Here is a 26985-nt window from a genome sequence, read left to right as displayed (position 1 = left end):
ACCCTTACAGTTTTAGATCTAGGTTCCTATGTGTGCCCTTGGGCAAGTCTCTTCTTGGGAAAGGGCCCAGCTTGGGAGTTGGATCAGATGACCTCTGAGATCTGTCCAGCTCTAAGCTGCTGATGGATTTGTGATATCCTTGAGGTTGGTGCCCATGATGCAGATCACACAGAACCTCACATGCTCAACCTTGCACCTCTCATTCATGTCTTCCCATGAGTTTCCCTAGGGGCTGCTCCAGTGGTGAGCACCTAAGGTGCTAACTCATGGAAAGTACTTTGCAAGCTAGAAAGCCCCAGTGTGCGCCAGCTATTATTCCACACCTTAGTGGGTGACTGTAAGGCATAGGCTTTTGCAAAGGGCACGGTGAATGTGAACTCTGCTTATACATGAAAAGGGATGGAAAAAAAAACAGGAAGAAAGGGCAAGTAGACAGATGGCCTCGGTACTCTTTTGAGCTGTTAATATCAAATGTCCCACACTGAACATTTGAAAATTCATTCGTTCTAGGAAAGATGCAGGATGGACTCCAAGGTGTTGGCCCCCTTTGAGTGGGGAGGGGCACCTTTTCTGCTGCTCTGTTCCTCCAGAGAGGAGGCCCCCATGCCCATCTTTGGCTACTTCATTGTTGCCCACGGCCCTTCTGTTGCTGGGCAAAACCTGTTGGCTAGTTCCCATTTTGCTCCTAGAAGGGTGCCTTTTTTGTCTTTGTTTACTCATTTCCTGGGCATCTTGTGTCCGTATTGACATGGAAAGTCCAGGCCATCATCCCTACCCATGCAGAGCAGTCATTGGGCAGGCACATCTAGTACCTTCTTTGGATATCAGACTTGGATTCGTAATCTGCATTTAATTTTTTTTACTCAGTTACAAACAGAAGGTGGGGGAGGGGGGTATCTTCCATTCTCTTTCTAAAGTATTTTCTATTTAGCTTGCAGACTAGATATTTACTCAAATTATGCTGGCTTTTTTCTCCAGTCCTTAGCTAAATGGCTCTTTCAGCTATCATAAAAGACAAAGTTAATACCTAATGCACTGAGTCTTCCCTTTTCTGGCAAGTCTATTTTTCTTCCACTTAAACCTATGATGTGATTTCTCATTAAAAAGCATTTATATCAGAGAATGTGTTCAAATGCCGCAGCTGAAATCTTCATAACATCTCCCACTTCTCTAAGTAGGTCATTTTTGAGCCACTTTCCCCACTTCCAAAAGTTCTGGAAAGCTCTTAGCCCCATTTTTACAAATCAGGTAGCTGAGAGGAAATGACTTATGTGAAGTCACACAGCTGATACATCTGCTGAATTTGAATTCAGAGACCTTTCTACTCTACCACATGGTCTCTTGGGATAGAAGACCTGAGCAAGGCCCTTAGAGATCACCTAATCTAACCTTCTTCATTTTACAGATGGAGAAACTGAGGCCTGGAGTAAGGAATAGACTTGCACTGAATGAGTAGGACCAGACACCAGTTCTCCTTAATTTAAGGCTTATGTAATCTACTGAGTGGATTCTTAGGTATCTGAAATAACCTGTTTCAATAGGTTTTGACTTTAAGAGTAAAAAAAAATTAGACTCATTGAATTCCATCAAAGTAGCAATATTAACTGTTCTTTGGAGACCCGGGGGCTCACAGGACTCTTATCAAGAGTGAATATGTAGCAAACAGGACTTTTAGGTACCAAGCAGAGACTCTCACCAGAGTTCAATACCTGGCCCAGGGGATGCACTGGCAATATAACATAGTAGGGAAGGTGCCCAAGTCTTAAGGCAAAGTTCAGTTTGACCTGAAAATGGTGGTGTTTGGCCACTGGTTACATTCAGAGCAGAGGAGTCTTATGTAAAGTGTCTTGTGTGCTAGGCCCACCTACTTTTCCTTTTGGTGAAGGTAGGTAGTAAAACACCATGAGTTGGAATAAACAGAGCAGGGAAAGTTGTCATGGTTGGTATGAGGCTAGTGGTGGAGCTTAGATGCAAATTTCTGGAGTTCATCCAATCTCAATCCCTTATATTTAGGGCAAAAATATCCACATAAAACTTTTAAACAATAAACCTTGAGAGTGTTTTGACACATTTCTTGCTGGTTTGCCCTTCTAGGCTTCCTGTTGATATCTTTCCCATCCTACAAAGTCTAGCACCAATGTGACCTCTTCCCTGAAGCTCTCCCTGGCACTCCTTCCAACCCTATCTACTGCTCTGCTCACATAGCTCTTCTCAAGAGATTTTAAGTCATATTATTTTTGTATCTGTATGAATTTTATTGCCCCTGCTATATTATGATTTTGGTGAAACCAGGGACTGTATTAGGGGACAGCATTTCCAGAGGCACCAAGATGGAAGATGGAATGTCATGGCACCACCAATAGAACCATCCCAGGGAAATGAAGTGGGACAGATAGGGGCCTCCAAACTATAACCATGGACAGCATCAACATTGTGAACTCGAGCTGGAAAGTGCTTCAGAGGCCATCTCATACAACCTCCTCATTTTACAGAGGCCCAGAAAAGTGAACTGAGTCGTACAGGGTCTCACATAAGTTCATAAGGCAATCTACTTTAGCCACTTCATTTTACAGAAGAAGAAACTGAGGTACAGAGAAGGGAAGTGACTCGCCCAGTACAGTTTATAACAGAGGCAGAATTTCTACCCAGATCCTCTTATATAATCACTGTGACATCTCAGGATTCTCTGGCCCTTAGTCAATGAAGTGGACTGAGGAGGGATATAGTAATGAGAAAAATTCAGTGGTAGCATGAAGAGTTTTCCTCCCCTAGCTCTCATCACAGGAGCTGTAAATCCTCTTGTCTAAACCAGGCAGGGGCCTTCTTCCTGTGAGTTCTCTGCATGGTGCTAGGGAGCAGGATGAAGGAAGTCTTGCCTACATGGCACTGAAGCTGCTGGTTTTCTCCTTCTGCCACCCACTATACCCTCCCATCTCCTTCTCTGGATTTAGTTGGAGGGAGGAGAGAAAAGAAGGGTGAAGAGCTTGTTGGTGCTGACTGTTAATCTAGCTTTTCCACCCTCCCTGTCATGTACCATTCCCTGGGCTTCAGCTCCCCTTAACTCTCCCCTTCCCTGTCTGCCCAAGGAAGGGCTAGGATATGGAAAGAAAATTAGAGTTCTTGTGCGTGGCCCCAGAGAGGTAGGAGTAATTGGTATAAAACAGACAAATTTCAAATATCTTATAAGAAAATTCCTAGAAGTGAGTGCTGTCCAAAGAATAGAGTGGATGCACTGCCTTAAGAGGTGATGGGCTCCCCATCAGTGGAGACTTGCCAGTGTATAGATTGTTGGGGGGGACTTTAGAAGGGACTGCTGCTTAGGTACACATTGGTCTACATATTTTGGGTCTCTTCTAACTCTGAGATTAGACAGTTCTCTGGTTCTGAATAAAGCAATCTTTTTTAGGCAAGTCTCGATGATCATCAACTAGCTATCTGACTTTGGGCAAGTTATTTTCTCTGAGAGCCTCAATTCCTTCCTCTGTACCATGGAGGGGGTGACCTAGAAATTTCTAAGGCCCAGTTCAGCTCTACCATTTAAAATCCTTTCAATCCATTGAATTCTAGCTGGCCAGGCTACCTTCATTTACATTCATTGATGTGTTAACCCTTCAAGGGTCATGTCCCCTAGCCTACCTGATGCCCAGGCTCTACCATTAGCAAGCCATTCATTCCTTGGATCAAAACCTTGGTGCCTTCTTGTGTGTTCTGGGACATTAATTTTAGGAGAGAGAGCCCACCCACTAGAACGAGTGTTGGGTTTGGAGTCAGATTGATATGATTTTAGACACATCACTTACCAATTCATTCCTTGGTTTCCTCCTTTGGAAATTCTGATGCCTTGTCAGGAAGGACCCCTAAGAGACAAGTACAATGTTAAGACTTTGAATTTTCTTCTTTTAGGGTTCAGTTTCCTTTGTGACTTAGTATTTCCCATTCCTCACACATGGTAGGTGCTTATTATATGCTTTGAATGGATCAAATTCCCAAGTATAGTGTTCTTGTTTATCATGCACCCATTCCTGTGCACATCCACTAGTCATGGTTGACTTTTACGACTCTAGATTTGAGGAAAAGCATCTGGAATGGACCAAAATGATAGAGGAGATCTGGACTGGAGGCCATACAATTGTGGTAGCATTAAGAGACATATGTGTGTGTATCTATGAATCTATATACCTACATGTGATATGCTATTTGAAGGAGGGCAGTGATACCAAAGGCATGGGAAAAATCTCAGCTATTATCAATAACGAGAAATGTGACCAATAGAGAACCTGAAAAATAGCTGACCTTTATGCCTCTCCTCCTACTAACACAAAATTTTTGTGGAGATCATTTATACACAAATTGAGGATATTCTTGGTCAGAGTTTTAGTAGGGAAAAAGCAGGTTTTCACAAGTGATATTCAGTAGTAGACCACAACTTTCCTATTTTACCATTGACTGAATGATGCAGACAACAAAAGATCTTGTTGTGATTTTTGTTAGTTAGGACAACTACAGTATTTGGTAGAACAAAATACCACAATACAGGCTCTTTTATAACAAAGTGTCTACCAACTTTGCATGAGGATTATTCAGATTTCCTTGAAAGATATAGCAACAGAAATAACTCTCTTTATTAATGCTCAACTAATAAACATTCAGGGAGGCATAAAGCAGAGAGATGTGTACTAACCAAAGATTATTTGCCATTGTGATGGAGGAGATCTGGTGCAGTGTCTTCCTTGAAGAATATGATCAGTGAGCCATGCAGACTGTGTAGAATCAGTGGGAAAAGGATGACTTTTTCAGCAGCCCCACAATGTGTTAGCCTTTTGTAGTCAGCTTGAGTTTACCTGTAGCCTCATGGTTAGTAGACGTCAGAAGTACAATTTAAAGTCAGATTTCCTGGTTTTGAAGTGGTCACTTTAACCTCTAGGATTTATTTAGCTAAACCTTCCCCTCTTTAGGCCTTAGTTTTTTTTATCTGCAACATTTGTGAAAGAGAGAGAGAGAGAGAGAGAGAGAGAGAGAGAGAGAATATGAGTGAGTTACTAAGTGATCTGAGTTCCCTCACAGTTCATCCAGGTGTTTTTGTCTGTTATTCTAGACTTGGAAGGAAATTCTCAAGGAGGATTCATGTAACAGTAGGAAGACATGGAAATCTGGTTACAGTTAGTGTACCCTCTCTCAAGGAGATGACTTAGAAGGTGACAGCCTCTGCCCTGTCTGTTCAGCTATCGGCTGCATCACGTTATACCCTTGGTTGATTTACTGTGTGCCTGTGATGCTTGACAGGCCAGGTAATTTAATAACTTCTCTCAGGGAAGACTTTACTGGTAGTCATGTGGGATGCTTCCCACAGGAGGAACGATGCGTTCTACCTTTATTACTCTGCTCCCCACTCACCTCTCCCAGGTCAATCATTTTCCATTGTTACATTTTTCAGACCCTGGAAGTGATGAAACCAAATTCACTCCATGGAAGGGAGAAAGCCAGGACCCTTCTTGTGTTGTACAGACAGTGTGGTCCCATATTGGGGCCCTGCCCCAAGATGAGCAGCTCATGATGGGGGTGGGGGTTAGGAGGGATGAGTTGGAGAACTCTAATCCATCCTGGTTTTTTCAGCAGGTGTCTTTCTTGAAAAACTGAGGGTTCAAAGAAGTCATATTGTGATTTGATTACTTGAAAATAGGACATGGGCAGAATTTGTTTTTTCTGGGCAACTTTGGGGTCCTTTAGCCTTTACAAGAATGGGTTGGATAACACCTGGGAACAGTGAAAGCAGAACTCTCTCCCTGTTAGGTAGCCACTGGCAGCATTGAAGCTGCTTCGTCTGGGTCTCTTGGCAGATTTCGCTTAGGAATTGGCATAGTCAATGCACCATTTTGTGTTGGGTCTTGTGACCATGCACAAATGCTTTCCGTTGTTTGAAGATTGGTACAAGCAAACAGCTATTGAATTCCTACGTAGAATGCAATGTTCACTGGCAATAAAATAGAACTGTTGATATTATCATCATGATGATTGTCACACAGGAGAAATACACCAATGAAATGGCACACTGTTAAGAGTTCTGACTTCTGTTTCAGAGGACCTGGCTTCCAAGCCTCCTTTTGATGGTTACTACTTTTATGACTTTGGTTCACCTCTGGGGGCCTCAGTTTCCAACTCTGTAAAATCAGGAGCCCCTGAGGTTCCTTCCAGCTCTGAGCTAGGAGCTTCTGTGTGACCTTGGCTAGGTCACTTCAATTCCTTGTCCTCAGTATCTTCCTCTGTAAAATGAAGGGTTGGACTAGAGGGCATCAGAAGTTCTTTCTAGTTCTAAATGATAGCAATAAAGTCAATATAAATAAATTCTATGACCCTGTGAAAACTTCTTGGACCTCAGTTTCCACCTCTGTAACCTGAGAGAGTTGAACAAGATGACCTCTGAGGTCTTTGTCCAACACTACATGTATAAGCCTATACATCTGGAAGTTCATTGATTCTTTGGTGGCAGACTTAGTAATAGGACAAGATATGAACTAGATCTGGGAGTTTATTGGTATTGAGAACTCTCAGATGAGAAAATTCCCTCTGCCAAGTTGGTTCAGCACCTTCTCTGCAACATATGAACTTAAGAGGGTTGCTTAGAGCTTTGAAAGGTTAAGTGACTTGCCCAGGGTCACACAGCTGGTACCTATGTCTGAGGTGGAAGTTGAACCCTTGTGTTTCGAGCTCTGTGTATTATACCATTCTGCCTTTCCTTCTGATAACCACAGTATTGATATTTCTACCTGGTGTTGATGTAGCATGTTATAATTTACAAACAGCTTTGATATTCATCTTTATGGATTCCTTCAGCATCTCCACGAGGTAAGCAGTATAGATCTGTGGCGTTTGTTAATGGTTATGCTTTCTCCAGGGATCACATTGATGGGCCTCCTGTGTAAGCCTTGTCCAGTTCCTCCCAGAAGTTCACCTGGGCTATCCACTGGGCATCACTTACTCTTGTCACCTGACAGTCACTTACTGTGGAATTTGTATGTTTCTTTGAGTGTGTGAGTAGGTCAAAGCACATAATGAATAAAGGCCTCCCAAGAACTGGAGACCAGCACAAGTATGGTCACTTCTATTTGCAGGTGAAGACACCCAGAGGCTTAATGACTTGTCCACTCTCCCACAGCTCATGAAGAAGGTCTTTCAACCCAAATTTGTGCCCTGAATTAGACTCGCTTTTTCATTTTCCTCATATTGATTTATTTTGATTTCAAATCCTAGTCATTTGTGAGTCATTCTCCACCACCTTCCACCTGTCTTCCATGCAAGTGAGCTGTGTTGGTTTTCTTTAAGAAAAGTTCAGATAATTGCGTTGCTGTAACCCAAGTTTCTTTAGTGCTTTAAGGATGATGCATCACTTTCCTCCCAACATGGGTTACCATGCTTATGTGATCATAGGAGCGTGGCTTTAGAGCTGGCCAGGCCCTCAGAGCCCATCTAGTCTACTTTCCTGACTCACACATGAGGAAACTCAACCCAGGGAGATGATATCATGCAGGCAGTAAGTGCCAAAGCACTTTCTCTATTATCTACATTTGAACCAGGATGATGGCCAGTGTGGATTTGCAGGTTATTGTTGGACTCCTTCAGGACAGTTGGAGCATGCTCAGAGAAAAAAAAGAAGCAAATTAGTTGGCCTGACATGTTTTCTCTGAGACGGAGACATAAGGATACTGGAGCCGGGAAAAAAACTTTTAAAAATCAGCAAAGTTTAACCCTCTCATTTTTGAGAGTGGGATATTCAGAACCAAAGAGGGGGGAAGTACTTTGTCTAAGGTCAAGTGGCCAGGCAGGGACAGAAATGTCTTTAAATGTCAGTCTTCCTGACTCTGTTGAGGGCAGTCTTTCCTCTCTCCAGCTGCTTTCCAGAGTGACTTTGAATCGTTTGCAATGCTCCTGCCAGTATCAGCAATGCAGATGGTTATGCTTTAGGACTCAGAAATCCAGATTCAGTTGAGATCAATTCCTCCAAATACCTCAAAACCCTTCAAGATACCAGAGGTGGCTCATATTCTTCTAAAAACCTTGCTGGGGTACAAAGTACTTAGCTTGCTATCTTCCTTGAAGCAGTGTACCACAATGGAAAGATCCCTGATCAGTGCCCTGTGATTTTCCTGGGACTCTATGGCCCTACTTGTATGATTTTGGCCAACCTCTTTTTCCTTGGTGACCTCAGTTTCCTCATCTGTAAAATGATGTAAAATAAGAATGGCAGGGTAAATTACCAGTTCCTTCCTCAAAACAACACAGTAAGGTAGGCAGGGAACATATTGTGTCTATTTTGTACAGATGAGGAGACCGAGAAGTAAAGTCCCTTGGCCATTGTCCCACAGTTACCAAGGTGCAGAGCTGAGGTAAGAATTCAGGCATTTTGATTCCATATATATATATATATATATAATTTTTTTCCCTAGCTGCAAGTTTGTCCCCCTCTCTCCAGCCTCCTTGTTATCAGGACCATCTGAGAAGGGAAGGATGCCACCCCTCTCCCCCTCCTACCACCCCACTCCATATTTACAGTATTTCAAAGAACCAAATGAGAACAGGATCTTCAGTTCCAACTGGGATTAATGTGGTGGGAACATTATACAGTTAAGCTATCACCTGCCTTTTGGGACAGTGAGAACCATATGAAAACAGGCATATTTGCTCGGTGAAATTAGCATAACATCTGTCTGGCCCTGGCAACAGTCACTGGGTGTCTTGCCTGAGGACCAGTCCAGCTGAATGTGGACAGGCTCTCAACTGCAAGACTGGACACTGATGTAGCACTTTGATCCCAGACACTCACAAAAGCATCTCCCTCAGTGAGGGGGATCTGAACCCTCTATATTGAAGTATTAACAGGACATACCTAATGTGAATCTCTGACCATAAAATTAACACCATGGAAATGTTATTGTGAAGATGAAAGCTTAGAAACTGCCCTGTCTATTTATTTAAAAAATAGTCATTTGAAACCAGTTTAATTATATGTTGAAGATAATGACAGGATTAAAACTGCATATCAAGTAATGAAGGACATTTAGCACAAATGAATCTAAAATGCTTGTTTTTAAACATTGGTATTAATGCTCCTGGCTTAATCAACCTTGGGGCCATGTTTTTATTAGCCATCCTAATGGAAGGTGAGTTCACTGGTAGGAGAGAGGATTTTTATGGAGAACTTTTGGCAAAATGGATTTGGAAAATGGGAAAAAATGGTAAGTGGACAGCTCTGTTTCTCTGTATTTTCCCCAACACAAGGAGGAAATGAAATGGTATATGATTCTTTGACGGGATTGTCCTGGGATCCAAAGCTAGCAGCAGGCCACCCTCTCTGGGCTGCCAGGGATGGGGAGGGCTCCCTGGAGATTTTCAAGCAGAGATTGGATAAACATTTGCTGGAGATATTAGGTGTTCCTAGTTTGAGAGCTGAAAGGGATTCTAGCAGGTATCAAGGACAATCCTCTCATTGTACAGAAGAGGAAACTGAGGCCTAGGGAGGTAAAGGTCAAGCACAAGATCCTAGATCTTTGTCCCTGAGGGCAAGACAAGATATCTGTAGCTGGGCTCGCTGACAGGCTATTAGGCTTGGCCAAGGCACAAAACCCTCACACACAAGAAGGAGGACAAGGCACCAAAACCTGACCATTCTCCAAGGGTGTTACTGTCAGAGGTGCTTCAACCCTATATTGAGGCTATGACTGAAATCTCTTTCAGGGGAGTGTTCTTCCCAAAGACCAGGCTAACTACCAGGTGCTAGCCAGTCCTGGGAAGGACAACAGCATATTATTTGTAGACCTTGCCTCTGATCCATCCTCTTTGTAGATAGGTTGGGCTCAGGGCCACCCACTGCCCACTACTGCTTTTGCCATGTCAGTGCACTGACCATGAGCTACTGACGGATGCTGATAGACAACAAAGAACTGTAAGAAGGCAATGGTAACAGGGATCAGGGCCTCCTTTTCCATTTCCTCTCGACTTCATCCCCTACACCCCATCCCTTCCGTCTGGGATTACCTCTCATTGATACTGCGTATATCTTGTATGTTCCTAGTTGTCTGCATGTTGTTCCTGGCATTCCCCTCCCAGCCCCAGTTAGAATGTGAGCTCCTTGAGGGCAGGTAGTGCTTTTACTTTTCTTTGCATCCCCAGTACACAGTCAATAAATGCCTATTAACTGATTGACTCACCTTTCTCTAGCATTTTTCAAGGTTTCCAAGATACTTTTCTGAAAAGGGCCCTGGGAAATAGGTGTTACAAACAGGAGTGGACCTCAAATCCACATTTCCAGACTCTACTTAATGGATCTTTTTTTCATTCTACCAGATGGTTGCTCCCTAAAGCTCTTGCTTCCTCTTCTTTCTACTTCTTCCTCCCTTCTCCTTCTCTTCTTCATCCTGTTTCCTCACTCCTCTTTTCTTTTACTCTTCCTTTTCCTCATCTCTCTCCTCCCTTTCCTTCTATTCTCCTTTCTTCCTTCTCATCTATTCCTTCCTCTTTCCTTGTTTTCTTTCTTCCCTTTTCCCCTTCTTCCTTTCTCTCTCTTCTTTTTCTCTCTATCCCTTTTCCCCTCCTCCTTCTTTCTCCTTCCTTCTTTCTCTCCCTCTGCTCTTCCATCATCATTATCATTTTCTGCACTGGATCTTTTTCCTCTGAAGTCAGCCTCTGCCTGGGCTGTCAGCGCTCTAGGCCACCGGCCCTGATTTATGATGGTTCAGAAGAGGGGACGAGAGGGGACAAAACCTCATTTACATTAAGAGCAATTGTGAATTAGGTTCTGGGGCTGAATGTTAAAATGAATTCATCATTAACGAGCCAATAAAAGGTATCAAAAGACAAATTGGCTGAACTTCACTGGCCTATTTCATTCTGTCCCCCAGAAACAAAGTATTTAATGGAAAAGCTGCCAAATGATAAATACTTTCTGCTCTTTGTACCTCAAGGAAAAAAGGCGTAGACTGAGAGACCACAGACCTGGACTCCACCAGTGGGCAGAGGAGGGGAAGGTTGGAGACTTTGGCGACACTATCATGACCCTGCCAAAGTCCAGTGGGGATTCATAGACTGGGAAAAAATGGCCTTGTTATTCATTTCTGGACATTTTTGAATTCTGGGCCCAGTAGCTCTAGGCCATTGTATGGAAAGCACTCATTTCCCAAGGGCCCTGGGAGTCAGGTAATGGTATCACTATGCCCTCACTTTATGTACATTGAGATCCAGTGACACTGGCCTCCCAGCTCTTCCTCCATTTGCAGATTCTGGCCATTTTCACTGGAATGTTCTCCCTTCTCATTTCGGCCTCTTGACTTCCTTTCAAGTATCAGTTAAAATCCTGCCTTGTACAGGAAGCCTTTCCAGATCCCCCTTATTTCAACTACCTTCCCTGTGTTTATTATTTCCTATTTTTCTTATATGTATACAACTTGTTTGTACATAAATGTTTGCATGTTGTCTCTCCCCTCAGATTGTGAGCTCCTTGAGAGCAGGGTCTCTCTCTTTTACCTTTTGTTGTATACCTAGTGCTTAGCTTTGTGCCTGGCACATAATAGGCACTTAAACATTTATCAACTGCCTGCCCCACAGTGCAAGGCTTGTGGCAGGCAGCTGATAAATACTTGTTGAATTGATTTGGACTGGATTCCCATTTTACACATTAGAAAACTGAGGCTCTGGAAGGTGGTTTGACTTGCCCTTGGTCCTGATCCCAGGGTCAGTCTTCTGGCCCTTCTGCCTTACTCTTGCTGGGAATTCCTTTAGCAGGCCTTGTCTAAGTGATCTTGATAGCTTTCTTTGACCCCTCCCTTTGAACCCCAGTGCCTTCTTCCCAGGATCCCCTTAGGCCAGTAGAAGTGGATTGATTATTTTTTATCCACCAAGTTCTTTCCTCACCCAAACCCATCTGAGCCTATATAAATATTATTCCATTTTTGATGTGAGGAAATTGAGATTCAGAGGAGCAAAGCAACCAACTTGCTTGCCCACAGTCATACTTTCTGCATACAGACAGAGCCAGGACTCAAAAACAGATGTCCTGATCCCTTAAGTTCTTTCTGCTTGAGCCATCTACTCAGTCCCAGGCCTTGGTTTCTTTCAGAGACCAAACTGTGTCTGATTTGTGTCAAGGATTCAAAATCGAGGTTTTGGCACACCTAGCTCATTGCTCAGGTGTGCTAGGCATTCATTCATTGACCGGCATGCTCCTCATAGGCCCAAAATGTTTAGAGGTAGAAGAAGGGAGACCCTAGAGTCCACTGAGTCCAAGCCTCTTGCTTTGAAGAGAAGGAAACCGAGAGTTAAAATGACTTGGCACAGATCACACAGATGAAGAACAGAGTCATGATTTGAACTCGGGTCCTCTGATCCCAAATCCAGCACTGTCTAGCCAGATCTAAAAGGCCTGCTTCATCAGTGTAGCAACATCTAAACCACGGACATATTGCATGTTGGAAATTAGAGTTGATCATGGTGCGTTGTGTTGTTCTCGAGATCACATCTGTCTTAGGTGGCACTTTTGTTATGCTTGACTTAACCTAACACATTTTGCCTGCTGTGAACTTGTACAGAAGCAGCAGGCATGAGCCTGGTGCAAAATGCACTCTGGAACAGGCAAGAAGTCAGCAAGCCCAATTGCCCTTGGGGCGGTTGTTGCTGGGTCCTTCGCTAGCCTTTTGGTAGCCTTCTCACTCTTTTCAAAAGCTTTAGGAATCTGGGCCTTTGGGCAGCCAGGCCTGTTGATTGCTAAAGCTTTATGAAAATCAGTCAGCTCAAGATGCTTTTATTAAAGCCCTTAGCATGCAGCCTGTGCTAGGTGCTGGGGATCCAGAGCTACCCCTCCAATAGTCTGTGTCCTCTAGGGGTTTATGTTCTACTGGGGCACTGCTAAGTTGATCCACAATGTAGAGGAAAGACAAGGTGGCATCATGGAAAGAGTATTTGATTTGGCATTAGAGAAACTAGCTTTGAATCCCAGCTGTTTTCATTATTATCTGGATCCTTTGGGTTAATCCAAGGGTGGGGTCCTGTGGCCTCGAGGCCACATGTAGCCCTCTAGGTCCTCAAGTGTGGCCCTTTGACTGAATCCAAACTTCACAGAACAAATTCCCTTAGTAAAAAGGATTTGTTCTGTAAAACTTGGACTCTGTCAAAATGCTGCACCCAAAGACCTAGAAGGCCATATGTGGCCTCAAGGCCTCAGATTCCCCACCCCTGGTCTAGTCCCTTCCCTTCCCCAGGCTTCAGTTTCTTCATCCATAAAACGAGGTACATAGATTTGATATCTTCTCTGGCCCCTTCCAACTTTAAATGGATGTTCCTGTGATCCTTAGTTTCAGTCAAGGTGAGGGGCAGAGAGGGGGGCTTTAATAACTGGGGAACGCAGGATCAGCCTCTTAAGAGGAGCTGATGCTTGAGCCTCCCTAGCACAGGGACATCTCTTTTGTCCTTGTACCCCTTGTACCCCATTCAGTATGAAGTGGGAAATAAATTCTGGCATTACCATGCACATTCACTTAAGAAATAAAATAATGAGGCTATTTTTCATATGGCCAAGTGCCCCCCCCCCAACCTCTTCCAAGCTTTGCCTATTACTAGGGGTTTCCAGTGCCTCCATTAGACAGTAATAAAGCTGGAACAGACCTTAAAGTTCCTTGAGCTCAAATCCCTCATTTGACCGATGAAGAACCTGCCATTCTGAGGGGGCTCCTAGGATTTCAAGCTATGACTGGCTGAAGACATCTGCTATTCCCATCTCTTCCTTTGACACTTAAGGAAAGTGATTCTAGCATTTAGAGGTAAAAAGGATCTTGAAGATCGTCCAATCCTTGTTCTTCATTTTACACACGAGGGAAGGTTAGCGCTGGTAAAGCTAGACCTCAGATCCAGGTCTGACTGTGCATTGCACCGCGCTTCTCACTACCTTACACAGTAGCCAACAAACTTGGCTCCAACTTAGAACACCAAGAAAAGAAGAATTCCTGTTTGACATTTAAAGCCCTTCACAATGTGCCCCTCTTCCTCTCAGTGCCAGCTTCTTAGACTTGACTTTCTTTCCCATGCCCTAGGCTCCAAGCCCCTGGACTTTTTGTTGCTCCCTACAGGGAACACCTCATCTCCCAACTGAATGCCTTTCCACCGGCCCTCCCAAGCACCCAAAATGCTCTCCCTATTGACCTAATGATTTCCCTGAGGTCTCAGCTTAAGTCCCACCTTCTGCATTGGTTGTTTCTCAGTTCCCCCAACTGCTAGTGCCTTTACCTTTGAGGTTACCTCCCATGGACTTTGTATAGAGCTTGTATGTATCTGATTATTTCATGGCATTTCACCCATGTAGCAGGCTCTGTTTTTGTCTTTCTCATTGTATTCTCAGCTGCTTATTAGTACCGTGCCCAGCACTCTTGGGCTTATTGACTTACTGATTGGGGGGAAGGGGCCGCTGAGGGAGGAGATGACAGCCTCTGAAGCTCTTTTCAGCTCTAGATACATGAGCCTATAAGTTTCCTCTCCAAATGTCAGAGAATTTCTGGTCAAGAAATAGAGTTCATTCTAAATATGATGAATGTCTCCAAAGAGTTGAAAGCCAAGGGCTTTTGTGAGCTGTGCTTTCCTCTGTAGAACCTTTGCAAATTGACAGAACCCTGTGGTCCCCAGTCCCAAAAGGCTTTTGGACTACTGTTCAAACAGGAGGACAGACAAACCCAGAGGAATTAGAGAAGGGACCCCCAAACTGATGTGTAGCCCTGTTCAGTAGACAACTGAATTGGTATCATTTTGGACTGAGACCCTATCAGGTTTGTCCAAAGGTGAGCTGAAAGAGGATGGCTGTGGGTGAATCATGCCTTCATACAGCATTCCAGACTATGAAACTGCCACGTGGCCAGAGATGTCTCCTAGCTGACATGCTCAGGTATCTGTCCAGAATGATAGGAAGTGGGATTTCCCTTTCTTTACTAGGTGCATGGGATTATAGAATTATGAGCTAGAAAGGATCATGGGACTTACCTAGCTTTCCCCTTCCCCTGCCTGTTTTTTTTTTTTTTACAAGGAAATGAGGATGCCCAGTGAGGTTTAACAACTAGTTTAAGGCCCCCAGGTATTCCATAATAGGGTCTGGGTTCCAGCCCAGGTGTTCTTCCCACAATTCCATTCTGCTTTTCTGGCTGTCATAAACAGGTGGGCCATTTGGGCTGAGAAGCCGCAAGGATGACATTTCAAGATGCTGGGGAGCTGACACACAGCCAAGAGGGAACATGTGGGCTGACTTAATTGTCCCACTCTTTGAGGATAAATTACATGGGGCAGTAGCTTATTTTCTCGATAATGTACTAGCTGGCAGGTGCGGACCACATCTCGGGCTCTGTGTGAATAATGACCAGATGTGACATCTTTGGAAAAATTATTCATGAAGAAAAGCTTGAGGATCTTGGGCTTTTCGCTTCTTTGAATTCTACAGTCTGATTTCATTGGTAACTTCTCATTCCAAAGCTGCATTCTCTCCCTTGCAAGTCTAATGATTTTTTAAACCTACTTTGTAATCTGCCTCTGATGCACATTAATTGTGTGACCCTGGGCAAGTCACTCTTGGTGCTTAAGGCAATTCTCTAAGAAAATGTGTTATAGAGGAGGGAAGGCTATCCAGCATCCTCCCACTTCTCTCTGCTCATATGGTCACTACCCAACTTTATGCCTGATCACCTCTCACCAAGACTATTGCAACAGACTCTTCATTTATCCTCCTTTCTCTTCTCTTTCTATTCCATCCTCCATATAACTGCCAAAGTGATATTCTTAAAGTACAGATGTGACCATTCTCCAGAAGCATCAGTGGCTCCCTGTTGCCTCAAGAATAAAATAGAATTGCCTCAACCAGTATCTAGAGTCTTTTACAGTTTGTCCTTCCATGCTGTTCACACTGTATTCCCATTCATGTACTTGGTCCTTCAATTAAACCTGCCTATTTACTGTTTCTTGTATACAATATTTCATCTACCATCTCTATGCTTTTGCACAAGTATTCCATACTTGTAATACTTTCCCTTTTCATCTCCAAGTCTTAGAATCCCTAGTCCTTTTCAGTGTTCAACTCAAGTACCTCCTATAAGACACTTCTTTTGATCCTTACTCTCTCCTCCTCCCAGGTGTTATTTTGGTCTTTCGTGAAACATCTTATTTACTTTTAAATGTGTATATATACATTGTCTTGCTTTCACCCACTAGAATTTAAACTCCCTGAAGACAGAGACTATTTTTTGTCTTTTATCTGTCTGAGTGTTTGGCACAAAATACCAGCTTAAATGCTAACTGAATTGAATTGACTGCTAAAAGTTCTGATCTCTGAGTCCCAGATCTGGGTTCAGGTCTCAGTCTTTGCTGTTCTCTGAATGATCTTAGAAAAATGCTTTCCCTAATTTGGACCTTGTAAAATGGAGAATTAGATTAGATGAGCTCAATACTCCTTTCTATTATGTATATTTGTGATATATATTAATAACAATTATGTATGAATAATCACAGCCCTCATTTTTATAGCTCTCTTTTAAGACGTTGGATGAGTTCTACGTCAGTGAGCCACAGCAGATCCAGATAAGCCAAAGTGGCAGCCAGTTCAAATGGTTTCCAGGAATGAGAAACCTGCAGCCTCAAGGCCACATGTGGCCCTCTAGGTCCTCAAGTGTGATCCTTTGACCGAATCCAAACTTCACAGGACAAATCCCTTTAATAAAAAGATTTGTTCAGCAAAACTTGGACTCAGTCAAAAGACCGCACTCGAGGACCTAGAAGGCCACATGTGGCCTTGAGGCTGCAGGTTCCCCACCCCTGGAACTTTAGTCACATCTTCCTGCACGAGTCTAAGCCAAATCAGTGAAGCAGGGAGACCTGTGGAGTCTTCTATTGCCAGCCAGTTCTCTTTTACCTCAGCAAAAACCTGAATGTGCTAGAAATTAGCTTTTGGCTGGTAAGTCAGTTGAATTTTCTAAAGCCTCTGTTTGGTGAGGAAGAATCTAAGAGACAGGTGAGTCAGGAATTTGCTTGTCTCCAAGGCATCTCCTTTGGACTGAGACTTTTAAAAAAGGAGTCATACTTTATGACATATTACCTGTGTGTTCTTAGTCAAACTCCTTAACTTCTCTAAGCCTCAGTTTCCTCTTCTGTCAAAAGAGGGAGTTGGACTAATATGAGCTATGAAATTCCTTCATGCCTTAGATCTAGAGTCCTTTGGGTCTATGTGTGACCTTGAGCAAGTCACTTATACTGAATGACGAGGCTGGACTAGATTACTACTAAAGTCCCTTCTACCTTTAGATCTCTGAGCCTACAATCCTAAGTGTGATGCTGGATACTTCTCATCTAATCTGTGGGTCTCAGTTTCCTCATCTGTAAAATCAGGGGGTAAGACTAGATGATCACAAAGGTCCCTTCCAGCTCACCCTATATGAGTCTGATTCCACGTATGACTTTGGGCCTTGCCCTTATTGGGACTCAGTTTCCTCATCTGTAAAATGAGGGAATTGGGTTAGATGGCCTCTGAGGTCTCTGCCAACCCTAGATCTAGGATTCTATGTGGGACCTTGGACAAGTCACTTCACCTTCTGGGCCTCAGTTTCCTCCTCTGTAAAATGAGGGGGCTGGAGTAGATGAACTGTGAGGTTGCCTTCCAGCTCTGTATATATGAGTATCTTATCCTGTGTGTGACCTTGGGCAAGTCACTTCGCTTCCTGAGCCCCAGTTTCCTCCTCTGTAAAATGAGGGGTTTGGTCTAGATGGACTGTGAGGTCGCCTTCCAGCTCTACATCGACGCTCCTGGGATCCACATACAGGGTGCCCCAAAAGTCTTTGTGTAGTTTTAAGCTATTAAAGCTTAAACTGTACTAAGACTTTTGGGACACACTGTACTCCTACTTCAATGATTGTATGAACTCATCAGTGTGGGCACCGGTTCCCCCAGTGGGAATCGCAAACTCTCCTGCCGCGCCCTGTCATCCTGGCCGAATCCTGTAACATTCGTGTCCATGTCACAATTTAACCGGTTCCTCTTCCTCCAAGTTATTTATGTGACACTAAAACGTTTTGGAAAGCAACGGGGCTATGATTGCTTTCCTTTTCTTTACCTTTTTTCGTTGTTTGTTTGTTTTTTAGTACACGAATATGATTGGGAAAGAATTCATCAGCTCTGGTGGAGTGCCCTGGAAAACTTCACATACTCTTTTAGGAAGTATCTGGATGAGAGTGCTTTTGCAAAACATTTCCTTCTCTTTCCCTCTCCTCCTTGCCCCACTCCTCCTTGCCCCACCCCTCCTTAATCCACCTCACCCCTCCTTTAAGGTTTATTAATGGAGTAATCCCCTTGAATGTAACACTGGCAAAAAAAAAAAAAAAGGAACAGAGAAGAGTCACTAAGCTCAAATTTTCCATCACCTTGTTTTCCATGCCATGAGTTAGATATTCAGTTATTGAAATTCATATTTTCATTGATCACTGGGGAAAGGGCTGACTCTGGAATTCTCATTTAGAGGGGCTTTTTGTGCTTATTTTGAGGGGCCTAAAATTGTATTCCTTGCTACCTCCTTCATGATACCTTTCTGGAACGCTGCCTGTATCCCCATCACCATGTCAATTCTTCTCCAAGTGATCTCATACCACCTTATACTTGTTTTGTATGCTTATCATATTACCATTCCCATTGGTCTATACATTTATAGGGACCCTGTCTTAAGTGCCTTTGTTTCTTCCAGTTAGCTCAAGATCTTATGTGATAGAATCTCAATAAAGTGTTGAGAGAAATAAAACTCATTAATCACTGAACTAACATTCTTTTGAACAGTGAGAGATAGAGCTGTAGTTTAGTGGGAAAACTAATGAACTGAAAATCAGTATTCAGATTCAAGTCCCAGAACCAACATTTAATGTCTATTTAGCCTTGGCCAAGACCCTTGATCTCTCCAGGCCTCAGTTGTCCTCATCTGTAGAATGAGCATAATAATATTTTCCCTACATGCTTTCACTGGGTTGAGAAGGATAAACAATGACAAAAAGGAAAGCGTTTTGTAAATTGTAAATGACTATGGAAATGTTCAACATAATTATTACCTATAGTTGAGAGGCAGGCAGAACGATACCATGGAGAGCATGCTGGATTTGGAATCAGAGAACATGAGTTCAAATCCTGGCTTTGCCACTTCAAGCCACTCCTGTGATCATGTAGCTGCTGGAGAAAGGAGGAAAGCTGTGTCTTCCATATGGGACATGAGTGATTGTCATCTTTCACTTGAAAGGGAAGGGGGAATTGTGCACACAAGAAGGGCATGACAGAAATTGCCTAACACAGTCCCTGTTTGTGGAACTTAATTTTCCCCACCTAACGGATGGGAAATGCCAATTCCAGATGACCTTGGCCCAGGGAGAGTGAGGATTAGGAAGAGGTGGTGTTGAACCAACCAACATCTTTTGAAATAATACAAATACCATGAAATCACTGAGCATTGTTATGATTACTTGGAATTTTAAAACTGCTGAATGTACTTTCAACTTAGAAGACTTGTTCTGGGAATCATTTGAATTCGGTTTCTCATTTTTCATGAAAGCAATAAACATCTTTTGAAAAGATTTCCTTTTCCATTCTAAGTAGTTATAGGGAATGATATAAGTATAAATCTTGTGAATTCCTTCTAAGTGGAAAATTTTTAAATACGGTCCCAGTCTAAAATTGAACAGCTATAGCATTGAAAAAAGGCATTTACTGAAAAGTCAATTTATGTTTTCCTTTATTAAATGAAGAGAGTTCTCAGAGGGTGCTGAAGGAGATCAACTTCACACATTTGTTTGTTTGGTCGAGGAGATAAAATTTATAATTTAAGACTCCCTGGGAGACATTTTGGGCTGCTAGCTCCAAACTCAATCTCTCTATATTAGCAGAATGCAAGGGGGAAGGGGCAGGGAGGAAACTGCATTGGATTACAGATTGGGACATCTGGCTTCAAATTGCTTTGGGTGCGTGCAAAATATATATGTGTGTGTGTGTGTGTGTGTGTGTGTGTGTGTGTGTGTGTGTGTGTGTGTGTAAGTAAGAGAGAGGCAGAGAGAGAGATGGGGAGAGATGAGAATTTGGTGCAACTTATATCTCTGATCCTTAGTAATGAAGGCAAAAGACCAAATCTGAGAACTCCACCACTAATTACCTGTGAATCAATTTCAGTCTGATTATTAGTATGTGACAGTATGAACCCATATATATGCTTAGTCATGTGAATTCAGTGCTTTAGTCAACTTCTTACATGAAAGCTCTACTGACCTGACAACTCCTCTGCAATTTATTGTCTCAGAGATGTACTTGGGATATTGAAAGTTTATAGCTAGCCTGTATATGTAAAAGGTAGGATTGTAACTGTGGTCTTCTGAATTCAAAGCCAGCCCCTTTATCTATTTTACCACATGGCTTCTCATGCTAGTGCTTTTAGTATAAAATGTATTTCATGTCATGAAGAAGGTCCAGAGGTCTCCAGGGCTCTTGTAGTTAAAGGGAAACTCTGGTAGGTCCTACCAAATTGGAAAGACTTCTAAGTTGATTGTAAGTGGCCTGAGGACAGAAACAATTTTTATTTTGTGTTTGTATCTCTAGCACTTAAGATATTCCTTGGCAAATATATTAGGTGTTTAATAAAATGCTTTCCCAAGAATGTGGGAAAGCATGTTGGATTTGGAATCTGTGGACATTGGTTCAAATATCAGTTTCCTACCTGTGTGACCTTGGTCCATGTGATTTGTTCACCTTCCTTGGCTAGACCAAGTAGTCTCAGAATCCCTTGAAGTTGTAGCTCTATGATATGGTGTCACCATTGGGCAGGTGACTCCTCTGAAAATGATGTGATCAGATTAGATGACCTTTGTGGTCCCTTCTCAATCCAGAAGATCATGGGATTCTCTGGCCAACCTAGGTAGGTACAGAGAGGCCTATCACCAGCAGTTTGGCCACTATCAGTAAACTTGAGGGTCATGAATACCCATGAAATGAAAGGTAAAGAATAATACAATGCTAGGGATCCATCTTCAAAATAAGCTCCCCCCAAAATTTTAAATGCAAATCTCAGAGTTGATGTTCTTCCTACTGATCATTGAAAATAGGAATTTTCAGCAATAGAAACAGCTAAATCTTGACTTGGGAAACAAGGATGGTGGAAGGAGGATTGGATCCCTTCCAGATATGAATGAATCATCCTCTGGTCTTAGGTTGTTTCCCTTCCATGGTCCTCAGTTTCTTGTTCTATAAAAGAAGGGAGTTGGACTAGTTGAACTTTGAGATTTCATTCAGTTTGGTATCTGTCTTTGTCTAAGGTATTTAACTTGTGTAGGTCTCAGTTTTTTTATATGCAAGTAGCACCTACTTTACAGAGTTGTTACAAGGCTCAAAGTAATATATAACAAGTGCTTTGCAAACCTTACGGAGATACAGAAACAGTGACTTTTTATTATCATCATGTGAAAATTGAGGAGGTTCTAAGGACTTAGCTTAAGGTCTGGAATTCTAAAGCCTTGAGAACCTCTGGGAACCCTGGTTTCTTTGTAAAATGAGACACTAGAACTGCTTGGCCTATGCGTTTCCCTCCAGTCCTGGATCTCTGTTTCCTGTCTCTGGGCCTCAGTTTCCTGTCTCAGGACAGGGTTGGACTTTATGACCCTGGGGGAACCTGCCAGTGATTATGTTCATATTACAGAACATATATGTGCGGAGGGAGGGGCTGAGCGTGGAACAGGGCGGTACGGATGTTGAGAACCTCGATATCGAGATCATAACGGTTTTCATGCGTCACAGCATTTGGCATAAGAAAGGGGCGTGTGACGTGGACAAACAGAAGCCACCATTGCTAGGCAGCCATGCCTGGAGACCATAAACACATAAAAGGTCCGGAGGGGTCACAGAATCCTCTCCTTTATGCTCCTCCGGATCAGGCGTTAGAGGTGTACGCTCAGGAATATATTCCTGCTCGAGATCCTCTGCGTCAGCGGCCTGTGTACGTGAAGGTGGGTCAGCAGAGCCAGGCCGCCGGCTCTGCCTACTTAGAGTCGGGGGACACCAAGCTTGTGGCGTCTGTGTTTGGCCCACGCCAGGCCGAAGGTGGGGAGCCACCAACTGGGCTCAAAGGCCGTCTGCTATGTGACTTCCGCTGGGCACCTTTCTCGATCCCAGGCCCTCGGAGAGCTCCTTCGAGCAGCAACGAGGAGAAGGAGATGAGCCTGGCCCTTCAGGAGGCGCTGGTGCCGGCTGTGCAGTTGCAGCGCTATCCCAGAACCCTGCTCGAGGTATCCGTTTTGGTTCTCGTAGACGGCGGCTCAGCTCTGGCCTCTGGTATCACAGCCGCGTCTTTGGCCTTGGCAGATGCTGGCGTAGAGATGTTCGACCTGGTGGCTGGCTGCGGCCTTGCTCTGCCCTCGGGCCCCGATCCCACCTGGCTCGTAGATCCCGTCTTTTATGAGGAGCAGCAGGCCGTGGCTGCCCTTACTATCGCTTTTATGCCCGTGAGCAACCAGGTGTCTGGCCTTTTAGGCGGCGGAGAGGGTCACGCTGTAGATCGTTGGGCCGAAGGCATGCGACTCGGCCTGGAGGGCTGCCAGAACCTTTACCCCACGATGCAGAGGTGCCTAGTGAGAGCCAGCAGGAGGAGGAAGCTAGAAGTCCAAATCCAAGCCCAAATCTGCAGAGTGTTGGAGAGGGATTTTGCCTCCCTGGCTACCCCTCCGACTCCACTATCTCCAGCATCTCCCGCTGAGTCCCCTGAGCCTGCCGAGTCCGCGGAACCCACCGAACCCATGGAACCCGCTGAACCCGCTGAACCTGCCAATCCTGCCAAACCCACCCAGCCTGCTGAACCTGCCGAACCCGCTGAACCTGCCGAGCCAGCCGAGCCAGCCGAGCCAGCCAAGCCTGCCGAGCCTGCCAAACCCGCCCAGCCCGCGGAACCCGCCAAACCCGCTGAACCCAAAGAGCCCACCAACCCTGCCAAACCTGCGGAGCCTGTGGAACCCGCTGAGCCCGCGGAACCGGCGGAAGCTGCTGAGCCCGCGGAACCCGCCGAACCCACCGAACCCGCCGAGCCTGCCTAACCGTCTGAGCGATCAGCCAGTTCAGAGCACCCCACTACTCTCTGCAGGTAAAAACAACAGTTCCCCCTTCTCACCCTGGCTGCACCAAATTCTCACCCTGGACTGGGAGTCAGAAGATTTCTCCCTTCTCTCCTTGTTCACTTAGCACTATTTAATCCTTTTGAAAGCAGAATCAAGAGACCTTACCATCACCATCATTATTGCCCTCAGAACTTTCTCACCTCCTGGAAATGGGGAACCAAATCCCCACACACCATCTACTCCTACCTCTCTCTTTAAAAAGCTGGGACGCCCAAAAGCAACGACTACCATACCACCTTAACATCTTGAACTTTGAACTTTGTACTCTCTGAAGACCTGGAAGACTGAGTAAATGGGAAAAGAGAAGGGAGGGAGAAAGGACTGATTACCACATATATATGATGAGCGTCTCTCCACACTGCTATCCCACCCCTATCCCCCAGCCCGTACACCGCCCCCCCCCCCCAAACAGCACATCCATAATTCACTGACCTGATATTTGTTTTCAAAGTGCTTATTAAAAAGTTCTTTAAAAATTCTGCTTTTTGTATGTTTTGTGTTACTCTAAGATTTCCATTATTTCACTTGTGTATTTGTTCCTTCCTTCCTTCAGCTAATAGCTGAATTCACTCATTTGTAAGTTCCTCGAAGTCAGGAACTAGACTTTTATCTTTATTTTTCCCCCAGTGCCTAGCTTATTGGCACTTACATAGTAGGTATACAAAAAGTCAGCATGATGTCATAGATAGAGTGTTGGACTTAAAATCCAGAAAGACCTGGAACTAATCCTCCACTCGAATACTGTATGGCTGTAAGAAAACCACTTAACTTTTATACTTCAGTTTCCTTATCTGTCCTATGAAAATATCAATGTCCATAATACTGAAAAGGGAAAATGGGATGGAAATGATTTTTCCTACCACTCATAAAGGAATGCTTTGTAAATGGCTACCTTTTGTGACAAATATGCAGCCCCACAAGCAAAGGTTAGGTATCTCATGTTGTATTTACTTAGGTTTGCTCCTTGGTTTAAAAAAGACAAAAACACAGTTACTGGTGGGCCATCAACACCACAGCTGGTGGTGGAGTGGAGAGGGTGAGGCTGATCCCAAGCTTGTTAGAGAGTTTGGATTCAGGTCTGCTTCTGATGCTAGTATAAATCCTAGCACCTGGGACATATGTCCCCCAAGTTTGTAGCAGTATCTGGAGGTGTCTTTTTTTTTACATAGTTATACTAGTATTAGTATGAATATAGCACTTTAAGGTTTACAAAATTTACCTTATTTGTATATGGTATTCCTATTTTTCTTAATCCCGAGATCTCTCCCACATAATCATGGGGTCAGAGGTTAAATTGGCAATCTTTGGTATAGATTTGTGAAAGGTCATTCTTGTCCATCTAGGTCCAGGTTGGATTGGGGGGAGAAGGCCTTCCTGTCTACTCAGAGCTAGGATGGGAGTGGGGGTGGGGTAGGGAGTCCTTCCTACACACACACAAAAGCAAAACTATATTATGATATTTTATGTTATATTATATAATTATATTTATATCATATAATTATATTACATATAACATATTAGCAGAAAGACCCTATTGTAATTATAAATTATTATATAATAATATAATATTTTATATTATATGTTATATTACATGTATTATTACATTATATAATAATATAAAGACCATTATAATTATAAATTGCAAGTTGGGAAAATGAAAGTATATACATGTATATATGTATATATGCATGTATTTGTAGGTATATATCTCTGTATATATATGTATGTATATCTGTATAGGTATATTTATATATCTATCTATAGATATGTCTAGTTAGCTAGCTGCATACCTGCCTTCTCAAATTTTTGCTGGTGAAAGTGGAGACATCTGTCTGTTGATACCTATCTCTGTAGATGATTATCTTGGGTATCTGAAAAGCTGTTGTCAGCTATCCCCTCAGAGTGATTATTTCAAACAATTACAAAATTTAGTAGACAAAAAGAGAAAAAGCCAGAGAAGTGACCTACCTAAAAGAGAAGATGGGGAAGAACTATCCTTTTGTTTGGTACACATATGACAGCTTAGCACAAGAAAGGTTTTTAGAATCTATGTACCCCAGCCCACTAATGGATATGTTCCTTTCCCTAACCAGGGGTGGGGAACCTGGGCCCTCGAGGCCACGTGTGGCCCTCTAGGTCCTCGAGTTCAGTCCTTTGACTGAAGCCAAACTTCACAGAACAAATCTCCTTAAGAAAAGGATTTGTTTTGTAAAACTTGGACTCAGTCAAAGGGCTGCATCCCAGGATCTAGAGGGCCACATGTGGCCTCAAGGCTGCAGGTTTCCCATCCTTGCCTAAAGCCTTTCTAGATCTCTTTTGCTCATTTCCTTCCCTCTTCACATAGATATGCGTATACTTGTAAGTACTTATGTTGGATTTTCCACTGTCCATTGTAAGTTTCTCCAGAACAGGGACAGATTTATTTTTGTCTGTATTCACAGCACCTACCATAGTGATTTGCACACTTTAGAAAGTGGTTATTCAATGCTCGTTGGATTAAATTGCTGTGGCCCCTGTGCATACTACTGTCCTGGGAATAAATTGCCACCCAAGTTTTGAAAAGTTATATATTGCCACTACTACTTAAAAAGCTTCATTGGAACAGAAATACTTGAGAAGAAAAACTGTTCTAAGAAAATAACAGTTCAGCCAACCTTCTACTGACCTACAGCATATGTTAACAAAATAGAGATTATTTCTTCCCTGTTGTGTGGAATAGAAGAGAAAGATAGACTTTCTGTTATAGTAAATCTTTTAGAATGTGCTAGTCTCACTGGAAAGGATTAGCCAGGATTAGAATTTAGGCATAAAAGCCTGGACTTACATCTGTAGTTTATGGGGTCAGGAAGGAGAATTATTATCTGAGCCTGAGAGACTCTCTCCCTGAGCAGAGGCTCAGCGGGGAAGAAAAGATGTTATGCTGATATGGTCATTTTTGTATCAATCTTGTATCAAATACACAAGAGAATCTCAATTTTGTGTTGCAGAACATATTGCAGGACCTCAGAGTTGGATGATAATGCAGAGGTCTTTTGGTCCAACCTGTACTGACCAAGAATCTACTTGATATCATATCAAACAAACGGTCATCCACCCTTTGCATCAGGATCCCCAGTGAAGGGGAGGAAGGTTGTTTCCTCCTTAGAAAGACCTCTGTCTTTGTAGAGCTCTTATTATTACATTGTTTTCCCTCACATCAAGCCAAAATTTGACCCTTTGTGTGCACCACTCCTTGTTCCTATTTTTTGCCCTCTTAGGCTAAGCAGAGGGTGCCTAGGTGATACAATGGATAGAGTGCCACACCTGAAGTCAGGAAGACTCATATTCCTTTGCTCAAATCTGGCCTCACACACTTATTAGCTGTGTGACACTGGGCAAGCCTCAGTTTCTTCATCTGTAAAATGAGCTGGAGAAGGAAATGGCAAGCCATTCCAGCATCTCTGCTAAGCAAAGCCCAGTGGGGTCACAAAGAGTTGGATGCACCCAAAGTAACAAAAAGGCGAAGCAGAAGAAGCGTAATCACTCTTCCATTCGACATCCCCTTAAATATTTGAATATTTAAAGATAGCTGTTGGTCTTCATTCTCACCCCTACCTCTACCTTCCACTCCCAACTAAGTCTTTTCTTTTCCAGGTTAAACAGCTTCTGTTCCTTTGATCATTTCCTATAAGCATGATCTCAGCACTGCTTGTCATCCTACTTGCCCTACTCTAGTCTCTCTCTGACTTATCACGGGTCTTAAAATATGACAGAGGTAGTAGTGTGAGGATTATTAGTGGCATTTTGAGGAAAAGAAAACTG

General features: G+C 43.3%; 2 protein-coding genes across 2 annotated transcripts in view; both read left to right on the top strand.

Annotated features, from left to right (window-relative positions):
- Positions 1-26985, top strand: part of FGF13 (fibroblast growth factor 13) — a 517094-nt gene that overhangs the window by 106546 nt on the left and 383563 nt on the right. The gene's annotated exons all lie outside the window — the stretch shown is intronic.
- Positions 16765-23103, top strand: LOC140515763 (exosome complex component MTR3-like). Its single transcript, XM_072626618.1, has one exon. It carries the CDS (start codon positions 21877-21879, stop codon positions 23101-23103), a length of 1227 nt encoding a protein of 408 aa, XP_072482719.1. The 5' UTR covers positions 16765-21876.

The sequence above is a fragment of the Notamacropus eugenii genome, chromosome X, assembly GCF_028372415.1.
Source record: "Notamacropus eugenii isolate mMacEug1 chromosome X, mMacEug1.pri_v2, whole genome shotgun sequence".
Lineage (NCBI taxonomy): Eukaryota > Metazoa > Chordata > Mammalia > Diprotodontia > Macropodidae > Notamacropus > Notamacropus eugenii.
The sequence above is the reverse complement of the archived record's forward strand: the minus strand, read 5'-3'. Positions and strand labels throughout refer to the sequence as shown.

Bases quoted from the DNA above. Each gene is read 5' to 3' on its own strand.
- LOC140515763 (XM_072626618.1), top strand. From the start codon at position 21,877: ATGCCTGGAGACCATAAACACATAAAAGGTCCGGAGGGGTCACAGAAT.